This window comes from Limtongia smithiae, assembly GCF_038497785.1.
Source record: "Limtongia smithiae strain NRRL Y-17922 unplaced genomic scaffold V1518scaffold_8, whole genome shotgun sequence".
In the NCBI taxonomy this organism is placed as follows: Eukaryota; Fungi; Ascomycota; class Lipomycetes; order Lipomycetales; family Lipomycetaceae; genus Limtongia; species Limtongia smithiae.
This window is the reverse complement of record NW_027117629.1, coordinates 139,271-157,460: the sequence shown is the minus strand read 5'-3', so window position 1 is coordinate 157,460 and position 18,190 is coordinate 139,271. Positions and strand designations below refer to the sequence as shown.

At 54.5% G+C, this 18,190-nt stretch overlaps 6 protein-coding genes across 6 annotated transcripts; 2 read left to right on the top strand and 4 right to left on the bottom strand.

Annotated features, from left to right (window-relative positions):
• The first annotated feature begins 718 nt into the window (after positions 1-718).
• On the top strand, positions 719-2,197 carry V1518DRAFT_418535 (uncharacterized protein). The gene has a single exon (XM_066904561.1). It carries the CDS (start codon positions 940-942, stop codon positions 1,720-1,722), a length of 783 nt encoding a protein of 260 aa, XP_066758678.1. The 5' UTR covers positions 719-939; the 3' UTR covers positions 1,723-2,197.
• A 33-nt stretch (positions 2,198-2,230) lies between these two features.
• On the bottom strand, positions 2,231-5,546 carry V1518DRAFT_309095 (uncharacterized protein). The gene is made up of 2 exons (XM_066901116.1): positions 4,743-5,546; positions 2,231-4,689 (listed from the first exon to the last, which is right to left on the bottom strand). The coding sequence occupies exons 1-2, from the start codon at positions 5,395-5,397 to the stop codon at positions 2,483-2,485; spliced, it is 2,862 nt and encodes a 953-aa protein (XP_066758677.1). The 5' UTR covers positions 5,398-5,546; the 3' UTR covers positions 2,231-2,482.
• Positions 5,547-5,558: 12 nt separating this feature from the next.
• Positions 5,559-8,261, bottom strand: V1518DRAFT_418530 (uncharacterized protein). The gene is made up of 5 exons (XM_066904560.1): positions 7,966-8,261; positions 7,682-7,907; positions 6,331-7,630; positions 6,153-6,273; positions 5,559-6,072 (listed from the first exon to the last, which is right to left on the bottom strand). The coding sequence occupies exons 1-5, from the start codon at positions 7,996-7,998 to the stop codon at positions 5,650-5,652; spliced, it is 2,103 nt and encodes a 700-aa protein (XP_066758676.1). The 5' UTR covers positions 7,999-8,261; the 3' UTR covers positions 5,559-5,649.
• A 3,068-nt stretch (positions 8,262-11,329) lies between these two features.
• Positions 11,330-12,405, bottom strand: V1518DRAFT_374904 (glycoside hydrolase superfamily; the record flags this gene model as incomplete). Its single annotated transcript, XM_066901480.1, has 3 exons — positions 11,330-11,975; positions 12,029-12,156; positions 12,208-12,405. The coding sequence occupies 3 exons, from the start codon at positions 12,403-12,405 to the stop codon at positions 11,330-11,332; spliced, it is 972 nt and encodes a 323-aa protein (XP_066758675.1).
• Positions 12,406-13,639: 1,234 nt separating this feature from the next.
• V1518DRAFT_406157 (Mss4-like protein) lies at positions 13,640-14,125 on the top strand (the record flags this gene model as incomplete). The annotated part of the gene is made up of 2 exons (XM_066901944.1): positions 13,640-13,795; positions 13,859-14,125. 2 exons carry the CDS (start codon positions 13,640-13,642, stop codon positions 14,123-14,125), a joined length of 423 nt encoding a protein of 140 aa, XP_066758674.1.
• Positions 14,126-16,145: 2,020 nt separating this feature from the next.
• V1518DRAFT_418516 (uncharacterized protein) lies at positions 16,146-18,190 on the bottom strand. Its single transcript, XM_066904559.1, has one exon. It carries the CDS (start codon positions 18,009-18,011, stop codon positions 16,545-16,547), a length of 1,467 nt encoding a protein of 488 aa, XP_066758673.1. The 5' UTR covers positions 18,012-18,190; the 3' UTR covers positions 16,146-16,544.

The window sequence follows — 18,190 nt, the reverse complement described above, 5'->3', positions numbered from 1 at the left end:
GTCTTTGTCTCCTTCTTACCATCCTGTCTTGTCTCTGGTAAGGTAAGAAGTGAAGGACCACAGCCGGTCATTCCATTCTCTTTGGGACTCGGAGAGAACCAAAATTTATGATTTCTATTCCTGTTCTTGGTTTTCCTCTGTCTTTGTTCTCTTTCCTTCCGTCTTCGTGGCCGCCACGCATCTACCTGTACCCTGTGAAGCCATAGGAAGAATCAAATACAAGAAGAAACTTCTGCCTCGAAGCTCCTTGTTCTGAGAAAACCGGTCAGACGTCGCGAGCAGCCGGCGTGGTCAGGTGAGGCGAGGCCGTCCCCGCAACTCCAGCTCGAAGTCACAATCGGTGATCATTCATGCCAGCGTGAACGTTGACGGAGTTCGTGATCCAGTCTGTGATACAGGGCTAGGGTCATTGCTCTAGTGGCAACATATCAGCGCCACATCGACTGCGTACTTCGTACGGAACTGAATTCGGAGAATAAGCAAGAACTAACTACTAGTCTCAGTCACATACGAGTCACCGATCACAGTCATAGCCGCAACTCGAGGGCTAGGGCGTCGGGAGGCTGGGGAAGCCAGCCGCTAGCCTGAATGCGGACTTCCGGACTATCACACTGCCGCTTTAGGCCGGCGTGGTTTTGTGAGCGCGGCGCGGAATCGCGAGTGCCGCCTCGGCTTCTGGCGCTTCCCGGCGCTCTCGTGCTCGCCTGTCCGCGAAGCTCCTCTGCCTCTTCCGCACCTCCTTCCTTCCCGCAGTCGGCCTCTGTCCTCTCCACGTTCTTTTCCTCTCTCCCCCTCGCCCTGGTCTCCGCCAACTTCGCGCCGCGGTTCCTGGTTCAGACGACGCGTTTCTGAAATTATATCGGCGACCCGTCCATTTCTCTCCCAGCACGCGTCGGCGACGCGTCTTCCCCCGCACTACACAGCACCCGCCGCATCCGCATGCTTTTTCACGCCCAGCAGCAGCAGTACGCACAGTCACTTCTCGCACGATATCACCACAACGTCGACAGTATGCCTTTCTCTGTGGAATACGGTGTGTTCGGGCAGTCGTCGTACGATCTGCTTGGTTCTACCGCACTGTCTGGCAACTACATAATGCAGCAGCAGCAACAGCAGCAGCAACAGCAGCAACAGATGATGCAACAGCACGCGCTTTATCAGGCGCAGCAGATGCAGCTAGGTCAGCAACAACAACAGCAATACCTACAACAGCAGCAACAACTGTTCGAACAGCAGCAGCAACAGCAGCTCTGCATGCAGTCACAGCAGACATGCATGACGTCGCGTAAGCGGGGGTTTGCAGAGTCATGCAACGACGGAGCAGGCCAGTTCCCTGCGGATCCGACACTGCGGCCAGTCGCACCAATGAAGCGCCGGAGCGATAGACCTATTGAGACGCACATCCATGCCTCGACCCTCAGACGGCTCTTCCAAGCCCAGCAGTACCAGCAACAGCACCTTGACCAGCCGCGGAGCATAGTAACAGCAGACGGCAAGGTCTGCACTGTGGCCACTTCTCCGCATGGGGGCAGATTCTCAGACGACATCTCCTGCGAGGACTGCGACAACACGATCTTGATTGACGAATACACGATGGATCCGGAATCTTACTCGTGCTTTTGCTGCAACAAGATCGTCTGCTGGCGATGCTCTCTGCGCTCACAAGACACCAGCAGCGCGCTCGAGTGCCTGCACTGCGCGCAATCCCGAGGGACTCACTAAAATCCATTCCCCCCTTCGACTTCCACCTTGTGAATATTTTTTTTCTTGTCATCTGGTTTTTTCTGTCATTTTCCTGCTATATTTTGCTCTTTGTTGTCCTCTATTTGGACCGGTTATAACAAATGGGCGCGGTGCAATGAAAATCATCGGTGTGTCTGTTTTGTATCTGTGGTGAACGTTCTAGCCCGGGACAAATGGCTGGATCATGGCTCGGGCGGCTTGTTTTTTGCGGTGGGTGGCTTGTGTTTTTTCTCATTTTTTTTCTTCGCCCGTCGCAAAATCGATGTGAGATGTGATCTGTGGCTCACGTCTGAATTAGTGTATGATATATATGCTCGATGACATTCCGAGCTCTGTTTGCTGTATATTTTTTGTAAATTATTCTTGTGGTATAGTATTTTGTTTGAGTAGCTTGTGTTTATAGTCTCCATATGTGAAAGTAGCGTATATAGGTTAAGAAATGCATAGGTTCTGGTAACACCCACCTCTTCGCGGGATTCACAACCGGCGGTGACTGTGATTGCGTGCACCCACACGAACACGAATCGTTCGGAGCGATTAAGGTGTGAGCTGATCTTCAGACAAGTATATCACGTCACTTAAACCAATATAATGCAATTGTCCAAGCGGTAAGACTAACTAGCTAGTTCTTGAGATGTCACCGAATGACCACCAACCCATCGTGATATGCAAGCGTGTGTTCGAATCCAAATTCAACCGCCACAGGAAGGAAGGATCACAAAGGACATGCAAAACTACCTCAGCTTATAGCTGCAGGCTCAGTAAGGTCCACTGATTCCTCGTCATCCGCTTGTTCTCCTACAGTAGGCCCTCCTATCTCTGTCACATCGTCATCAGTCTCTCCCTTCTCTTCCTCCATGATCATGACACTCTCTAGCGCAGCATCCAGGTCTGCGGAGATGGAAGTGATTGGTTCAAGATACCCGCTTGGCTCTTCAATAGATGAAGGAGAAAGTATCTCATCAGCTGGCGTTACTTCTCCGGTGGAAGGCTCGTCTGGCTGGTCAGTGATATCTTCCACGCCCTCTGGTAGGCCTTCGGAGAGAATTTCGGAGGCGGCCACAGGAGCCGGTTCGATTTCGACAGGTTCTTCAATCACTGGCTCAGGCACAGAATCTCGTGCTAGCTTTGCAGTCCCGGTCGTGGGAACCTCTGGGTCTGCAGGCCGCTCCGCGGCCGATGTTGGCGCTGCGGTCTCCACTGGCGGTTGCAACGTCGTCTCTTCTGGAGCTTTCTCCGTTGTCAGGTCAGGAACCACTTCAGGTGCCACTTGCGGAGCAAGCTGCTCCGTTGTAGATTCGCTCTCTGCACTTTCGGTTGCCACTTCCTTCGTAGCTGTCTCTTCTGGTAGTTCCAACTGCCAAATGGTGATAACCGAGCTATAGCCCCATCCGCCGGGCAACTCAGTCTGTGTGGGTAACTTTCTCCCTCTCGGTCCTTTCGCTCGTCCCCGTCGCATATCACCAAGCGTCTTCGGCTTCTCAGCTTGCACATTCTCAGGAATCGAGCTCTCTGGTCGTGCCTCTTCGCCGTCATCCTGCTTGATTCCAGTCTCGACTTCTGCTGCTGCCGAGACAAGCGGCTTTCCAGGCCGCGGCATCATAAGCGGCATGCCTCCGGATTTACCAAGACGAGACTCGAGATTCTTGGCAAAGGCTGCACGGATACCTGTAAGCTTGTTCGGGCGCATAGGCGGTGGTGGTTTCGATTTTGTGATCGACGGTGCCTCCGACTTCGGCGCCGTCTCCAGCACCTCGCCAGGTGGATGGGTTCCCTCTGCAGCAGCCTTAGCAGCACGCTTCGCGGCGATAGCCGCAGCGATAGAAGATGGTAAACCACTTCCAACTCCAGCAGGCGGGAAGATAGCCTGTGGAACCTCCGAATGCTCGGCGGAATAGCTGTGCGATGGTCGTGTCGCAGGACGCTGCGGGCGGCGCGGATGAGGTGGAATAACCGGTTTCTCTGGCTCGCTCGACGATGATGACGATGGAGCTTCGCCTGCGGTGACTGGTTGCAGCTTCTCTGCTAATTGTGGTTCTTCCGCTGTAGCTTCCACGACTGGCGCCTCGACAACAGTTGGCTCCACCGGCGTGGATGGCTCGGCTCGTAATTCTGGTGTGGCTTCGATCGCAACAGCAGGACATGCTTCTTCGACCCCCGATGAGCCGACCTCAGCAGGAGCTGGCTCTTCGGTTCTCTCCTCAGCACCGATGGCCTCATTAGTAGTCCTCTTCAAAGCCTCAAACTTCTTCGGTGATTCCTCAATAGGAGCTTCGCCTTCGCGGATGTACTCGTCAATCAATTCATCAATGGCATCCATATCAGTAGTGGCCGACCGATTCAAAGGCGAAGAAACTTCTATCTCGGAAGTCATTGGTGTCGACGGTGACGGCTCGACTATCGGAGTAGATTCCGGCTCGCGCATGTCTTCCATCACTTCCTGCGTCACTTCGTCTACCCGACCGACATCTGCAGCCTCGACTGACTTCGTCTCTTCTGTCGATGACGCTGTTCTATCCTCGACTTCGTCCTTGAACGTCGGCACGCGGTGAATTTCAGGCATTCCGGAAGCAGCATTAGTAGAATCAATCACCACCGCTTCTGGAGAAACATGTACATGCAAATCATTATGCGACCGCGTCGGTCTACTGGTAGGACGATGCGGCACAGACGGCATATAAACCGGCGCTATGAGCTCGTCGACGTGTGCTTCAGGATGCGACTCCTGCTTGCTTTGTGGCCGTTCGGGAATAGCTGGACTGGAGGCAGATGGTCTCGAAGATGGACGATCTGGAATCTTGGGACTGTGGGCGCCGACAACATGAAGATGTCTATGAGTGGATTCGCTTGATGTGATGTGCTCGTGATTCGGTCGACGAGGAATTCTCGGCTGGTGTAGTGCGGACGTTAAGTTGGACAAAGGTCGTGGCTGTAAGATCGTTGGCTCTGTGAATGAGGTTAAGCACTGAAATGATCAGGAGTATCAGAAGGAGGCATACCAGAAGCGCTGATTTCGTCCGCCGTGATCCCAGACAGCTCGTCGTCTGAAACCGATTCCGTGACAGGCATATGTCCTTCATCATCCAACACTGGTGAATCAAACCGATCCAGCACGCTCTGCACATGCTCTTCACCAGTGTAGGATCCCGTAATCGACACTGGCAGATTGAATCCTTCCTCCGCCGTCGAGTCGCCGTCACGACTCGTTCCTTTCGTCATGAACGCGGGAGTGTCCTTCTCCGTCTCCGCAAGCGTACGCGACGTGTCCATCATGATCTCAGCGTTCTGCTGTAACTGCTCATACGAATCGCGAGGTCGATGCATATCCACGGACGGCGATCCAGGCCGACGAGGCAACACGGGAGTCGAAATTGGTGCAGATTCCGCTACATCCGCGACAGGAGGAGTCAATTGCTCTTGCGCAGACGAGACAATCGGCACCGCTGCCGCTTCCTGTGGGTACGCATCAGCAGCGTCCGCATCCGCGACGTGCGCGGACGTTGCCGACACGTCGCTACTGCCGGAGTCGGATGTACGCGGCCGTGGCCGGCGCGGAACTGACGGGTGCAGCGGTGGCGTTGGCGTATGCGAGGGTCGAGAAGGCGGACGACGCGGGACAGCGGGATGCTGGTGCTGGTCCGACGTGTCCGACATTGCTGCGGGAGTGTGAGTGGTTAAGGCGGTGTTCGTAATGGTGAGATCAAACTACTATGCGCGAGTGAACAGCAGCTGTACTTCAGGGGTCGCTGGTGTTGCGGAAGCCAGGGGACGTCATGCGCACGTCACCATATCCCACCGCATGATAGAGTTGCCAGTTATGATCTCAGCTTGGCGGAATAGATTATCAACCCACATCCGACCTTCTATATTCCCTTAGACTCCGATACACCAAATATCATAAGCATTTTACGCCGCTCGTTCCCTATTCTCGCCATCTTCCAGGTTGACCGATTCCTCCATGACCACATCTTCCTCAACATCGCTGTCTGTCATAGGTTCACCATCAAGATCTGGATCAATCAGATCTTCGAGCTTGAACTCCTTGACCTCCACAGCTTCCTTCGCCATAGCCGCTTCGGTGACGGCTGTTGTCGCTTCGTATGTCGAAGCGGCTGTCAAAGGTTGAACAATTGGTGTCGCTGCGTCTGCATTTTGGCTTGACCAAGTCGAGCTGGTCTTGTCGACTCTCTTCCATTTGCTCGTAGTTACGGATGGCTTCTTCGCCTTAGACTCGGCGACTTGCTTGTCCGGTTCTTCTTGCTCCTTGTTCGTGCCCATGAACTCCGTTGTCATTTCAGCCATGGCCTCATGCGTGAACACATTCCATCCCTAAGACACAACAGAAAAGGTAAGTAAACAGCAAACAGGTATACAGCGTAATTATTAGCGAGAGTAGTATATAATCTGACCTCCCAAACATTCAGCACGGATACTATTTGCCGTCGAAAGTTGTCTGCTCGAATGCGTCCGTCGAATGCTTTGAACACTTCATGCAGGCCGCTGAAAACTCTTACGAGCTTTGTTTGAAACCTGAATGAAACTTGTAAGCTTGAATTCCTGCGATGTCGATAGACTAATTATCCGCACAATGTCCTGTATTTCCATACGCCTTTGCTAATGCCGCCGATACCCATGCCGGAGTTGTACAAGATGTCACCGACTGCCCATAACCGCGCGACGCGGAGTGTAGTCGATGCACGTGTGCTCAAGATACTGTCGCATATGACATCGACAATCTCCTCGGCTGCATGCGCGTTATCGATAGCGAACGCCATAAGACGAGCTATTGCTCCGCGACGCATGGACAGATGCTGTAGCAGCAACGTCAGATGCAGATGAGGAATCGCGCCGAGATATGGAGCTTTCAGATTGTCGCTACTACTTGCCGTGGTATCGCCTGCTGTATTTTTCTCTTCCTCATCAATATTTTCGTTGTCAAGCCTCTCGATTTCATCGTCGATTGTTGTTGGCAGCTTCGGAGGAATCCAAAGCACACCGTTATCGAAAATCTCCGTAGCACTTGTGCTCCAAGTGTTCACTCCCTCGCCACTCACTATGCTCCACAGCTTCCATCGATAATAAACATGCTCCGGCAAATCGCAATCAAACAAAAACGCGTATTCAGGATTTCGGCGTTCCCGATGCATGATCATGGCTTCGGATTCAGGACCGCAGCAGATGACATTTTCAACCATCGCATGAATACGACGAAGCATTACCAGCGACGACGGATATTGCACCTGCACCTGCAAGGCTGATAGCTTGCCCCGCAATGCATACGGCGCTGTATGTCTTGCAGCGGCATCCGGCATTCGTGCGTTGAACGGAAGACCACTCCGGCTGTCCATTCTCGCTATCGCGGGACCTGCGTCTCTTCCAAGTGCGGCGACAAGTGTAAATCCCTCGCCAAGATACATCCTGTCCAATGCTGTTCGCGCCTTCTCGACATGTTCGCTGGTTGTCAACACAACAGTAGCATTTAGCCCACGTAGTTTCACGTCTCGCAGTTGAATCTTCACTGATTTGACCACTCCTCCGCCATTATGTGAAACCAGCTGTTTAACTGAGTCCGAAGTTGAGCTTAAGGGAAGACCGCCGAGGAACAGAGTGCAGGCAGCGGATACCAAGCTGCTATCTTCCACCACGGCGGCAGGAACTCTCGACTTTGCTGCGCCATCACCTCCAGCTTGCTGCGCCATGAGACTATTCATTCGCACTTGATCCGGTCGTAGTAGTTGATTATCATTATTGTAATGCCGTCGCTTCGACGGCGGCGGTGACAGGGATGCGTCGTAGTTGTCCCTTCGCTTCACGTTGTTTGTCGAGCTTGAGCTCGAATTCGGTTTGAAGCTGCTTAAAAACCCTTCTCGTCGCGGCTTGTCGTCGACTGGCAATTCATTAGAAAGATCGATTCAAACAAAGTGCGGTATACGCGTACCACGGTCGGTGCCGGATTGCACAAATAATACGTCCTCGCGTCCATCATCATTGAAACTTTTCACAAACTCCTCATACACATGCTGCGTCTCCTCCCGCTCCTTTTTAGTCTTCGCATCTTCGTTGTCTTTATTCCGCTCAAACGTTGATGTCCATGCTTGCGTAGCTGTTGTCGACGTCGATGTCAACAGCGAACCAGAGGAGGTGCCAGTGCCGCCGCTTGACGGCTGTTTGTGATTAATAACACTACCTTTGCATAATCCTAGAACTTGAATCAAAACATACCAGCTTTCGTGCCGCGAAATGGCGAGGCGGCATGACGATACGCTAGCTTTTTTCTGTAGGTCGGTCGCGATATGATCTGGGGGAGCGTGAAGTACGGTGCAAACCACGTGCAGCGGCGTCCTGGCGACAAACTGGGAGCGGAAGTCACATCACTCCCCCGGATATCGACAAACCGTCGTCGCCACGAATACGACAACATAGTAAAGGGGCAGCATTACTCCGATTCGGCTTTATCTAACAATAATTGTATATATTCGCCCTTCACATGCGCGATTGCATACCTACACGATCTCATGCACCGGCGACTTAGTTAACGAACACCAGCTACGAGTAACAAGTCCGTTCAAGCACATCGGGCTAGTTCACGAACGGAGAATAATCTGTAGCGAGCTACTAATACTTCTCTATTCGCAGCTTTCCAAATGACTATATCACAAAATCAGAGCCAGAAACTTTATTACAACTTATCGCACGCAGATGCACAACAACACACAATTTTGACCAGTAGACCAATAGATGGTAGATAAAGAGTGACGATTGACTTCAATTAGAAGATCCAAATAAATGAGTGACATATGACACAGTTCCAAAACAGAAAGCAAAACCAAAATTCCAAAACGTAAGGAGAGTCTGTACAAGTTTAGCAAGTATGCCAACGAAGTAGCCCAAAAAAGAGATTGCAGCGAGCCAAGATTCTAGTCTCATGTAGTATATGTTCCATAAAATGTAAGTCGGATTGCCATGTAACTGCTCGCTTCTTGCGCAGACACACTCACGATCTCGTAGGTGTCGTCGCCGACATAGGTCAACGCGCCTCTGCTCACAGATGTTAATGTTTGCAGCGATGTGAATGTGAACTTCCAGTAACGTCCAATTGGAGTATTGGACAGTGGCGCTGCATATAAAGTACCGACAAAGTTCGTGCTATTCACAGCTTGCGTGGCGACACGCACGATATAGGACGCGCCAGAGTCTGTGTCGTCAGAATATACATCGTAACCAGACCCAGAGTCTTCTAACGTCGAAGTAGCACTTGGTATAGCCGCGGAGGATGTAGTTGAGCCACTAACTGCTGCAGAAAATACAACACCTTGCACAAGCGACGCCTTGTCAGACACAGTAGATGATGCTGCGCTCGCTGTGGTGGTCGCTGTAGCACTCGCCGAAGCCGCCGCATCTGCCGCACTTCGCTTCGCCCTATCCATTCGATGCGCATGAACGGGAACATGAGGCGAGTATTTTCTACCAACTCCAAGATGATGTCTGCGCTGAACGGGTCCATACATCTGATCGACGACATGCTGATGCAGCGATCTCCGCCGGATCGGGGGAGCCGGTGACGGCTGCTCCGGTTGATTTGCAACTGATCGTTTCTTGAATACAGATTCAGAATCCGCAGAACATGATTCCACAACCTCGGAGCCTGGATAGTCGCAATACACATAGTCTGTACCTGTCTTGCACACCAGACCGGTATAGCATGGTCGGACATACCACACACCCCACACGCATTGGCCGTAGGAGTATCCATTGCACGCAAGTTCACCGTTATTCTCACACGGCTCGCCTTGCACTGGACATGATGAATAGCTAGACGAAGAGCTTGCGGCGGAAGAAATAGATGTAGCACTAGGTACCTTGACAGAAGAACTGCTTGTATACGCCGCATGTGTCAAGAACGTGAGCGAAGAAGATGACGACGGTGTCACAGCGGCAACCGCCGTTTCAGTCGGTGAGACGGTGTACGTGCTCACAGATGCCGCTGTGTTTATCTGAGAGACAGACACGACTGGATATGTGATGCTAGTGCTGATGCCTGGAGCCGCGGTAGAAGATGCAGCGGCAACAGTGCTTGACATTGCAAATTCCTCTCCCTCGACTGACAGCGATGAGATTGTCATAACTGATGCAGTTTCAACAACAGAATCACTCGTCATAGCTGTCGGTTCCACTGCAGTACTTGCTTCAGATGGTTCTGTCAACGTTGGTGCCACTACCACGGATGTCGAGCTCACAGACTCTGTCTCCCATGCGCCATCATTTGTTGTTATAGCCGGCGACACTTCAACATAATCCTGCGCGCTAGTAGTAGGTTCCACATACTCTGCAGCAGAGCTAGATGCAACGACATCAGTCTCCCAAGCGGCCTCTGCACTAGAACTTGCAGACTCTGGTGTAGGCGCAGTTGCAGTTGCGCCAGCAACTCCGGTGACCCATGCAGTCTGGCTCGTCGCTGCAGCCGGAGATGACTCGACATATGCCTCAGTGCTAGTAGACGCCTCGTATTCGGCCACGGTGCTCGTCTTAGCCGGATCCGTTTCCCACGCAATCTGAGTCTCAGAATATTGTTCATTGCCCTCCGTGCTGGCCGGTACAGCTTCCGTCTCCGACGCCGCCTGCGGTGTCGACGACGCCACTGAAGAAGTCTGATCGCTCGTATGCTGCCATTCTGCCACCGTACTGGGAGTCGCCGCAACGCTGAAGACTTCAGTTTGCGCAGAACTGTTCGGCGCCACATCTGTATCCCGAGCCACAGCCGTCGACGTCACAACTGAAGACTGTCCAGGGTCGTAAAGCACGGTGCTTGTCTGAACAAGCGTTGTCGTATCCTCTGACTCGGCCGCGGAAGTAGGAACCGATTGCGTCACAAAACCTTCAGATGTAAGGGCCTCAGTTGACTCCGTTTCCCAAGCTGCTTCCGTCGCCGAAGCAACTTGCGTGCTCGTATCACTCTCGGTCCACCAGGTGTCCACAAACGAAGTCTCTTCCGCCATAGTCGTAGCGACAGTTGATGACGGTTCCACATACTGCGCCTCTGAGGATGTCGTCGGCCAAGCATCTACGTAAGTCGTCTCGTACACGACCGAAGTGATCGCGGCAGACGGAACAATTGGCGACGCTTCAGCATACACTTCCGAGGACGTCGTTGGTTCGCTCCACCAAGTATCCACAGAAGTAGTCTCCTCCGCAATGGCAGTGACAACCGCTGACGCAGTAGTTGGCGCAGCGGACTCCGTCTCTGTAGAGCTCACCGGTTGGGTCCACCATGTATCCACATAAGTTGACGTCGAGGTTGCAGATTCGGTCCACCACGTATCCACAGGCGTACTCTCTGCCGCGACAGCAGTCACGGCCACAGAGTCTGTCGTCGTAGCCGCTGCCGCTTCGGTCCACCACGTATCAACATATGTCGAGGTCGTATCTGCAGCGACTGCAGTGGTAGCGGTCAGTGATTCCGCGGCTGCGCTAGTAGTAGCTGATGCAGTTTCTGACGCCAATGCTTGCTTTGCGAGCTGCGCGTAATTGAGGTCGTCCTCCGGTATGTTATTATAAGCCTGCGACGCGTCCCTAATCACACGGTTAGCTACCGCCACATGATATGTAGCAAATAGGATAGGCACCATATTGAAACACCTCCAAAACTAGAATATGTGGATGCAAGAGAGTCAATCATTTCGATCAATACATCAATCGTTACATATCCTGTTCCAGCTGCTGTAGACGAGCCCGGCACGCCAAGGAACACCTTCGCGTCGGGATTATATCCATCATTCTTTGCAAACGAATCCCAGGCGTCGAAATTGAAGTATGACGAAGTAGAATTCGCGCTCCAGGTGTCAGCGCCGCAGTAATTGTTGTAAAACTGCACAAAGTAAAAGTCAAAGTACGAATTCTCCATCGCGTCGTTCAAAAACTCGTCCGGTATAGGACATTGCGGTGCGCCGGAGATATACATGGTCTTGTCAGTGTAGGAGTCGTAGTACGCACGCATTGCGGTCACAAATTCAGCGTAGCCGGTTGTGCTACCGCCTTCAATGTCGAGATCAAAGCCATCGACTATCGCGGTGCCGAACGGGCGCGTGTCGGAGCTGCCACCTCCAAAAAGGTTCCATAACGTAGTAGCAAACTCCTGCGCCTGCGTCGTGTTGTCGAAACCATACGAACCAGATGAGCCACCAAGAGACAACAGGACCTTCTTGCCATTGTCCTGGCACGTCACTATGTCCTCACTATTCACACTTTAGTCCATACATCAGATGACGACGAACCAAGAGACACATACGCAATCTGAGGGCATTGAAGCAATTCGGTCCCGTCGAAGTAAGAGCCGTCGCTGCAGGAACCAGAAAAGTTGATCTCTGGTAAATTATCTTCTCCAAAAAACACATAAAGAAACGAAAGAACGATTATCTGCCACGTCGTTAGTTTATCGTATAAACTGCGAACATTTAACCTACTCACATCGGTGGTGGAGTCCTGACAGTAGTACGCCAGGTCCTCCTGAGCGCCCACCTCGCCATAAGAGTTCTGGCCCCAGTAGAGCACGAGGTTTGAGCTCGCTGAGGCGTCGAAAGCGCTTGCGGTGTGCGCACCAAGCAGGCCGCGAACGAGGAGCCCGGCTACCGTAGAGAGACCGGTAGTCCAGAGACTACAGCGCATTCCCCCAAAAGCGTTAGGTGAATATCCAAAAAAACGGTTGTCGGCGGCAAGAAGACGACTCAGCCCCTGCGTGTAGACTGCGTTGATCCTTGTAGAAGCAGGGTCGCGCAACAGGGGAGCGTAGTCGAGATGATGCAGATAGAGCGTAGAGGACGTCGCAAGACAGCCATCTCCCCTGCAGCGATGCCCCGCAGTCTTAGGGGAGCTGCCATCAGGGTGGCACTCCCGCGCACGGAACGCATCATCTTTCCCGAAACGGCAGCGTGTCAATAGAGGCGGAAATCACACGTACGCGCACACGCACAAACGCCGCAGAAACACATGTGCTGAAGCAGATCCTAATGAACGCGCTAAACCGCAAAGAGGCAGTAATCTGTAAAGTACGGCGCCGATTTCTGTCACTGGCGCCGAGCGCCACCAGTGGTGCGTGCGCGGCCCCGGAGCGCGAAAACGGGATTCTTATTTACCATTCAACAAAATAGGTAGTAGCGCGACTGTTGTCGCGGCAACGCCAAGGTGAGCTGTAAACACAACTTGGCCCGCTCATGCTGCGCTCCGAAAGATCCTTCGGCGATTGAGCGCAGGGTGGATCAAAGATCTCTTGTCCGCCGTTGGTCTCATAATATGTCTCCGGCTCATCTCACGATATGCTATCGTGTCAGATCGCTGCTGTTCTTCCAAGTTCAACGGTACTCCCGAGCGAGCCGAACGCGATGGTGTAGCACGCGTAAGACATGCCGCCGATTTCACTAAGTCGCCAGCTGGTCAAAGCCAAGATGACTTGTGTGACGACTCGGACGACTTTAAGATTTGCTTGCTGCGTTTCTAGCGCTTCAACAACGACGTGCAAGAAAAGTCGCTGTCTGAGGGGACCTTTGTCACATAAAGCTCTTCACGCCAGATCACCTGTTCATAATTGAAAGGACAGGCGAGCACCTGGCCGGCTGCAGTTTGTGCATGTGCAGAGGGGCTTACACGACAAGCGAGCGAGGAGCGCGACACCACCACGCAGCAGCTGTCGCCCTGGCAACGCTCCTGGAAAGTACCAAACCCGTAGCTGAGTAGCATGTGAATATCTCATGTGATGCTCTACTTGCTGGGAGATTTGATCCCCGGAGGAAGCAGCAAGGGTCTATGAGCTTCCATCATCGCGCCGATATCTCACGAGTGGCGCGCGTCCTTGATACAAGACAGGAATTCCCGTTGGTTAGATACGAACACAGCAACTGCTGCAATGGCGGCGCCGAAAGTCAACTACGGCGAGATTACGATGATGGTTCAAGAGGGCGACAAGAACGCGCACAAGATCTACTGCCCGTTCAACAACTGCTCGTCGCTGATAATGCTTCCCGGCGTTGGAGTCCTAAGTCGCCGAGGGAAGATTCCGAAGGTACGTTGGTGCGCGTGTCACGCGAAACAGCATGCTTTGAACTCAATTCTGATATAATCACAGGAAGCGTTCGACTCCGATAGAGCCGAGAAGATTGTAGACGACGAAGCGAAGCCAGAGGGCGCCACAGACGACGATGGAGAACTATTTTGGGTCGTCGCGGATCCATTCCACTTCGAGAACCTTGGATTCAGCAAGAGTTCGTCGTCAGGAATCAAGTACCTCGCGTGCGCCGATTGCGACAGGGGTCCATTGGGCTACCATGATCCGCAGCGACCGGAGTATCTTCTCAGTGCAAAGTCGGTGCTGTACATGGCGCCACCGAGCTGAGTGTTGGAGATCTAGTGGTATCTAGTCGGGGTTTTTACGAATACGGGGAGTGCATCTTGCATGTATGATGAGAATAGATCGTTCGAGTTATAGTGCAGCAAGCCTGAATCGTACGCAGAATGCAACACAACCTTGACGGAGGTAGCGATCGTGCAGCGGCTCTCCAAGCCCCGAGAGAACTGCGACTCTCTGGATTTCCACAGCAGCGGCGACGCAGATCAGAACGACCAGAGCGATCAGAGAAGCGAACACGAAGAATCAGAAAACAAATAGATCGCCGATTCGAGCCCGACCATTTCGCGGATAGCCGAGTTTGCCGTGAATATCCGCAGCGGGGTGAGTCCTGTCTGATACATTTTACGGGGCACTCGTAGGACAAGCAGCCTGATCCCTCGTCGTGGGCGATGAGCTACCCCGCGGAACGTCTCCGATGCCTGATCCAGGTGAGCACCGACCGCCGAGGAAGGTATCTTTGGGAAACATATTTTCGATCGGGACCGAGGCGCGTGTCTGGGAGGCTGTAATGTGACGAGAAGCACAAAAGGCCCGCGGTCTCTTTTGCGGGGAGAGCACAGCGACGACGGCGACGTCGGAAGCAAGAGGTCCGGCAGATCGCGCGGAGGAGAGCCGAGCGGGTGATCTGGGTGACAGCGTGTGGGGGGTAACAACAGCCCAGATGCGGGCGTAGTCTTCGCCGGGCGAACAGCAAATTTAAGACCTGCTTACTGATCCGCTGTCTAATTTTACGGACCGATCAGCTTCGCGCAACCACGACGACGGACCGGCAGCTGGGTGAAATGACCTAGGGGCCTGCCTCGTTCTGCGTGTGCTGTGACGAGCAGCGCGCGACGGATTGACTGCCCGCAAGACGCCGCACAGCATAGCACCGCCACCGCCGCCGCCGCCACCGCCACTATGGGCCGCTCTCGGCCAAGCCACGCCAAAAGTGGGGGAGGCCGCCCTCCTGTCCCTTGCACCCTGGCACCAGCGCGGCAGTCCCAAGTTCTTGTTCTCCTATGTAGCCGCCGCCCGGCGGCTCTCTCTACGTGCCAATCTCGCACGCACCCCAATACATCATGCTTCACTCTCCTCCTCGCGCCTTAACCGCAAACAGAAGTAAGCGAGCGCGGACGGCAGGCGGCCCCGTGGGGGGGACGCGGAGGCACCGTCTGCTCGGACTGGCTTGCGAGGCTCCGATTCCCCAGATGGGGAACCCTTTCCCCATCTGGGCATTCTCGCGCGCTCCGACATCGCCCGATGGGCCACCCAGTCGCAGATGCTGAATCGCGCGCGCCAACCACAGAAGCCGCGGGGACAACCGCCAGCAGGCCATCTTCACCGACCGGCCCGCTGCTGTGCCGCGGTCACACGCGGCGCCGCTGTGGTGGCCGCCTGGCCGCCCGGCCCGCTAGATAGGCGGCGGCACTAGTTCTGCTGCCATGCTTCTTGTTAGCGGCTGATCCCTTTGTATCTCTGCTCGTTCGTCCTTCTTCCATCCGGCTTCCATCGCGCACAGCCGCCGCGACCACGCGCCTGTTCTGGCAGCGCAAGCAGACAACAAATAGCCCCTGTATTGTGGCTCCTGTACGTTGTCGTCATCGCCGGTGTCATCATCATCGTCCTCCACACGTACTTGACTCACCGGGTAGTTCGCCACCCCCCTCCAAGCATCCCTGCTTGGGCTAAATTGCGCGTAAACTGCCGCAGGCCCGCACGGCACGACAGCCGTGGTGGCCGCCCGAACTCCTGCCGTCGGCAATCTGATATCTGGAGAGAAGCACACGCGAGCGCACATGTTTCCTCCTGTGCGCGTCGGCAATTTAAACGAGAACTCACAAAATCCCGCCCCCAGTTTTTTGCTGCTGCGTATGATACAGCCACAGACGGCAGCGCTTTTGCTTGCAGCTTCCATCTTGCCGCGCGGCCACGTCCTCCTTTGGCAGCCGTGGTCGCATCAGCCAGCAGAGTGCGGCAGACCGTCCGTACCCCCCTCCGTTCAGCCGGCAACAACTGCACATCTGATTAGAGTTGTCTATATTTATACATAGTGCGCATGTACACCATTCTCAGACAAGCAGCCAGTATTAAGATCAAGAGAATTGAAGTCCGCACTTCGCTATAAACACAAAAAACAATAAGATATGAATCGGAGAAGATTTAACAGGAGTCGTGTCTCCTAAAATATTGTACAAAAAAGCACATGTGTATGAAAGAAGATGATACAATTCTGGATCTGACACTCGATCTGTAACAAAAAGACATACTACCGCACAAACCATAATCACAAATTAGTCCATAGCAGTCCCACGCAAAGCAAACATACCGGTACTTGCGAAATCAAAAGATATAGTGAACACCTGCACCCAATAATCTAGTAGTCTATAAGCGAGAAATATCAAAGTTATATGCGGTACGACGATCACCACCGCGCCTCCTCGCCCGCGGTACTCGACGCCGTGCTTGAGACGGTGCTCGAGCTTGTGGTTGATGGCGGTCCGTTGATCAGATCAGCGACACTCAGGCGGTTAGTAGTAGTCGACGGCGCAGAAGTCGGCGGCGGCAGTAATCGCTTGCCGAGGTCGGACGGGTGTGGCATCGATCCCGGCGAGTTCGCAAGGATCTCAGCGATCGGCAGCAGCCGCAGGTTCGATCCCGACGTAGACCTGCTCACGCTTCCGCTGGCGGAAGTATCGACCTCGAGCGGAACAAGAGGCGGCGGCATGTGTCGCAGCGAGAGCGATCTGATCGATGGCAGCTGCACGCCCTGCAGCGCCTCCAGCTCGCGCGGGTGTATCCGTGGGGAGTGCGCAGGGGTGACCAGCGGCGTATGCTCGGGAGTTGGCGACTCAGACGTCGAGTATGCCGGCGACGAAGGCGCGGTCGAGACCGGCGAGTTTGGCCGCGATCGTTTGTGCTGGCGGGGTCCGAATGCGTCGTCTTCATGTGGTCGGACAGTTGAAGTCGGAGCGTTGAACGGAGTGAGCGGAGTGAGGCCGGGGAACATTCTGGAGTTGGCGTGGTGATGGTGGTGATGGTGATGAAGTGAAGCCGCCGACGAGGACGCCGATGCCGCCGACAGCAGCGACAGCGACGACCGCGAGTGTGCAGAGTGCAGACTGTTTTCCCGCTCAAGCTGCTGCGATGCTGCGGTGGCGAGCATGTGCATGTCGAACGGCAACGGCGTTGCAGACCCGCTCGTCAGCGGCGTGGAAGCGCCGGACTGGTACGCCGAACTGACCCCACTTCTGCTCGCGAGCTGCGCATGTGCATGCGGAGGTGACACGTCTGGGCTCGCGGCCTGTGACGTAGGCGCGCTCTTGCTGAACTTGATCCGCTCGTCGCCGCCAGCGGCAGCCGATCCTGCGGCGCCTGCAGAGGCGGGCGTGGCATGCGCCGCGGCGTGCGCAGAGGCCTTGTAGCTCCGTCGTGGGTTGACATTCGTGTGGATGCGCGAGTGGCGCGTCAGCTCGTCAGACCGTGAAAATCGCTTGTGGCAACCGGCGAAGGTGCACGCATGAGGCTTTTCGCCGGTGTGCGTGCGGATGTGTCGCGTCTGGTGTTCAAGGCGGTGGAAGGCCTTGTCACACATGGGGCACTTGTACGGACGGGGAAGCTCGGTCGGGCCGTGCATGGAGACATCCTGCGGAGCAGGGGCGGGGGCGAGAGTGGCCATGTTGCTGCTGTTGCTGCTGGCCAAGTCGGCGGAGGAGGTCGAGGTCGAGGTCGAGGACGAGTAGGTCGAAGCGGCTACGGCGGAAGGCGTGTCTGGTGCGATGTGTGCCTCGTCTTTTACCGCGACTGGCTGGCTGGCGAGGGAGGAGGGCGACGTGTGGGACGGAGGATGCTTTAGGTCTGCGGTGGCAGGTTCTGGCAGCGGCTTTCGCATGGAGATGGGGGAGTGGGGGAGGAGGAGAAAAGAAAAGCGGGGCGCGGGGCGGGGTGTGGAGTATATAAGCGCGCGGCCGGGAGAGACGCGGGACGTTGCGGAAGGGGCAAGTGCGCGGGAGCGGAGCAGGCAAGAGCAGGCAGCGGAGCAGGAGCAGCGACAGAAAGCGGGAAGGAGAG

Excerpts from the sequence above, each read along its gene's own strand:
- V1518DRAFT_418535 (XM_066904561.1), top strand. The coding sequence starts at position 940 with ATGCTTTTTCACGCCCAGCAGCAGCAGTACGCACAGTCACTTCTCGCA.
- V1518DRAFT_309095 (XM_066901116.1), bottom strand. The coding sequence starts at position 5,397 with ATGTCGGACACGTCGGACCAGCACCAGCATCCCGCTGTCCCGCGTCGT. Across the intron at positions 4,690-4,742 it reads GGACGAAATCAGCGCTTCTG|AGCCAACGATCTTACAGCCA; the intron begins GTATGCCTCCTT and ends CCTCATTCACAG.
- V1518DRAFT_418530 (XM_066904560.1), bottom strand. The coding sequence starts at position 7,998 with ATGCCGCCTCGCCATTTCGCGGCACGAAAGCTG. Across the intron at positions 6,274-6,330 it reads GTATGGAAATACAGGACATT|GTTTCAAACAAAGCTCGTAA; the intron begins GTGCGGATAATT and ends AGTTTCATTCAG. Across the intron at positions 6,073-6,152 it reads CCGTGCTGAATGTTTGGGAG|GGATGGAATGTGTTCACGCA; the intron begins GTCAGATTATAT and ends GTTGTGTCTTAG.
- V1518DRAFT_418516 (XM_066904559.1), bottom strand. The coding sequence starts at position 18,011 with ATGCGAAAGCCGCTGCCAGAACCTGCCACCGCAGACCTAAAGCATCCT.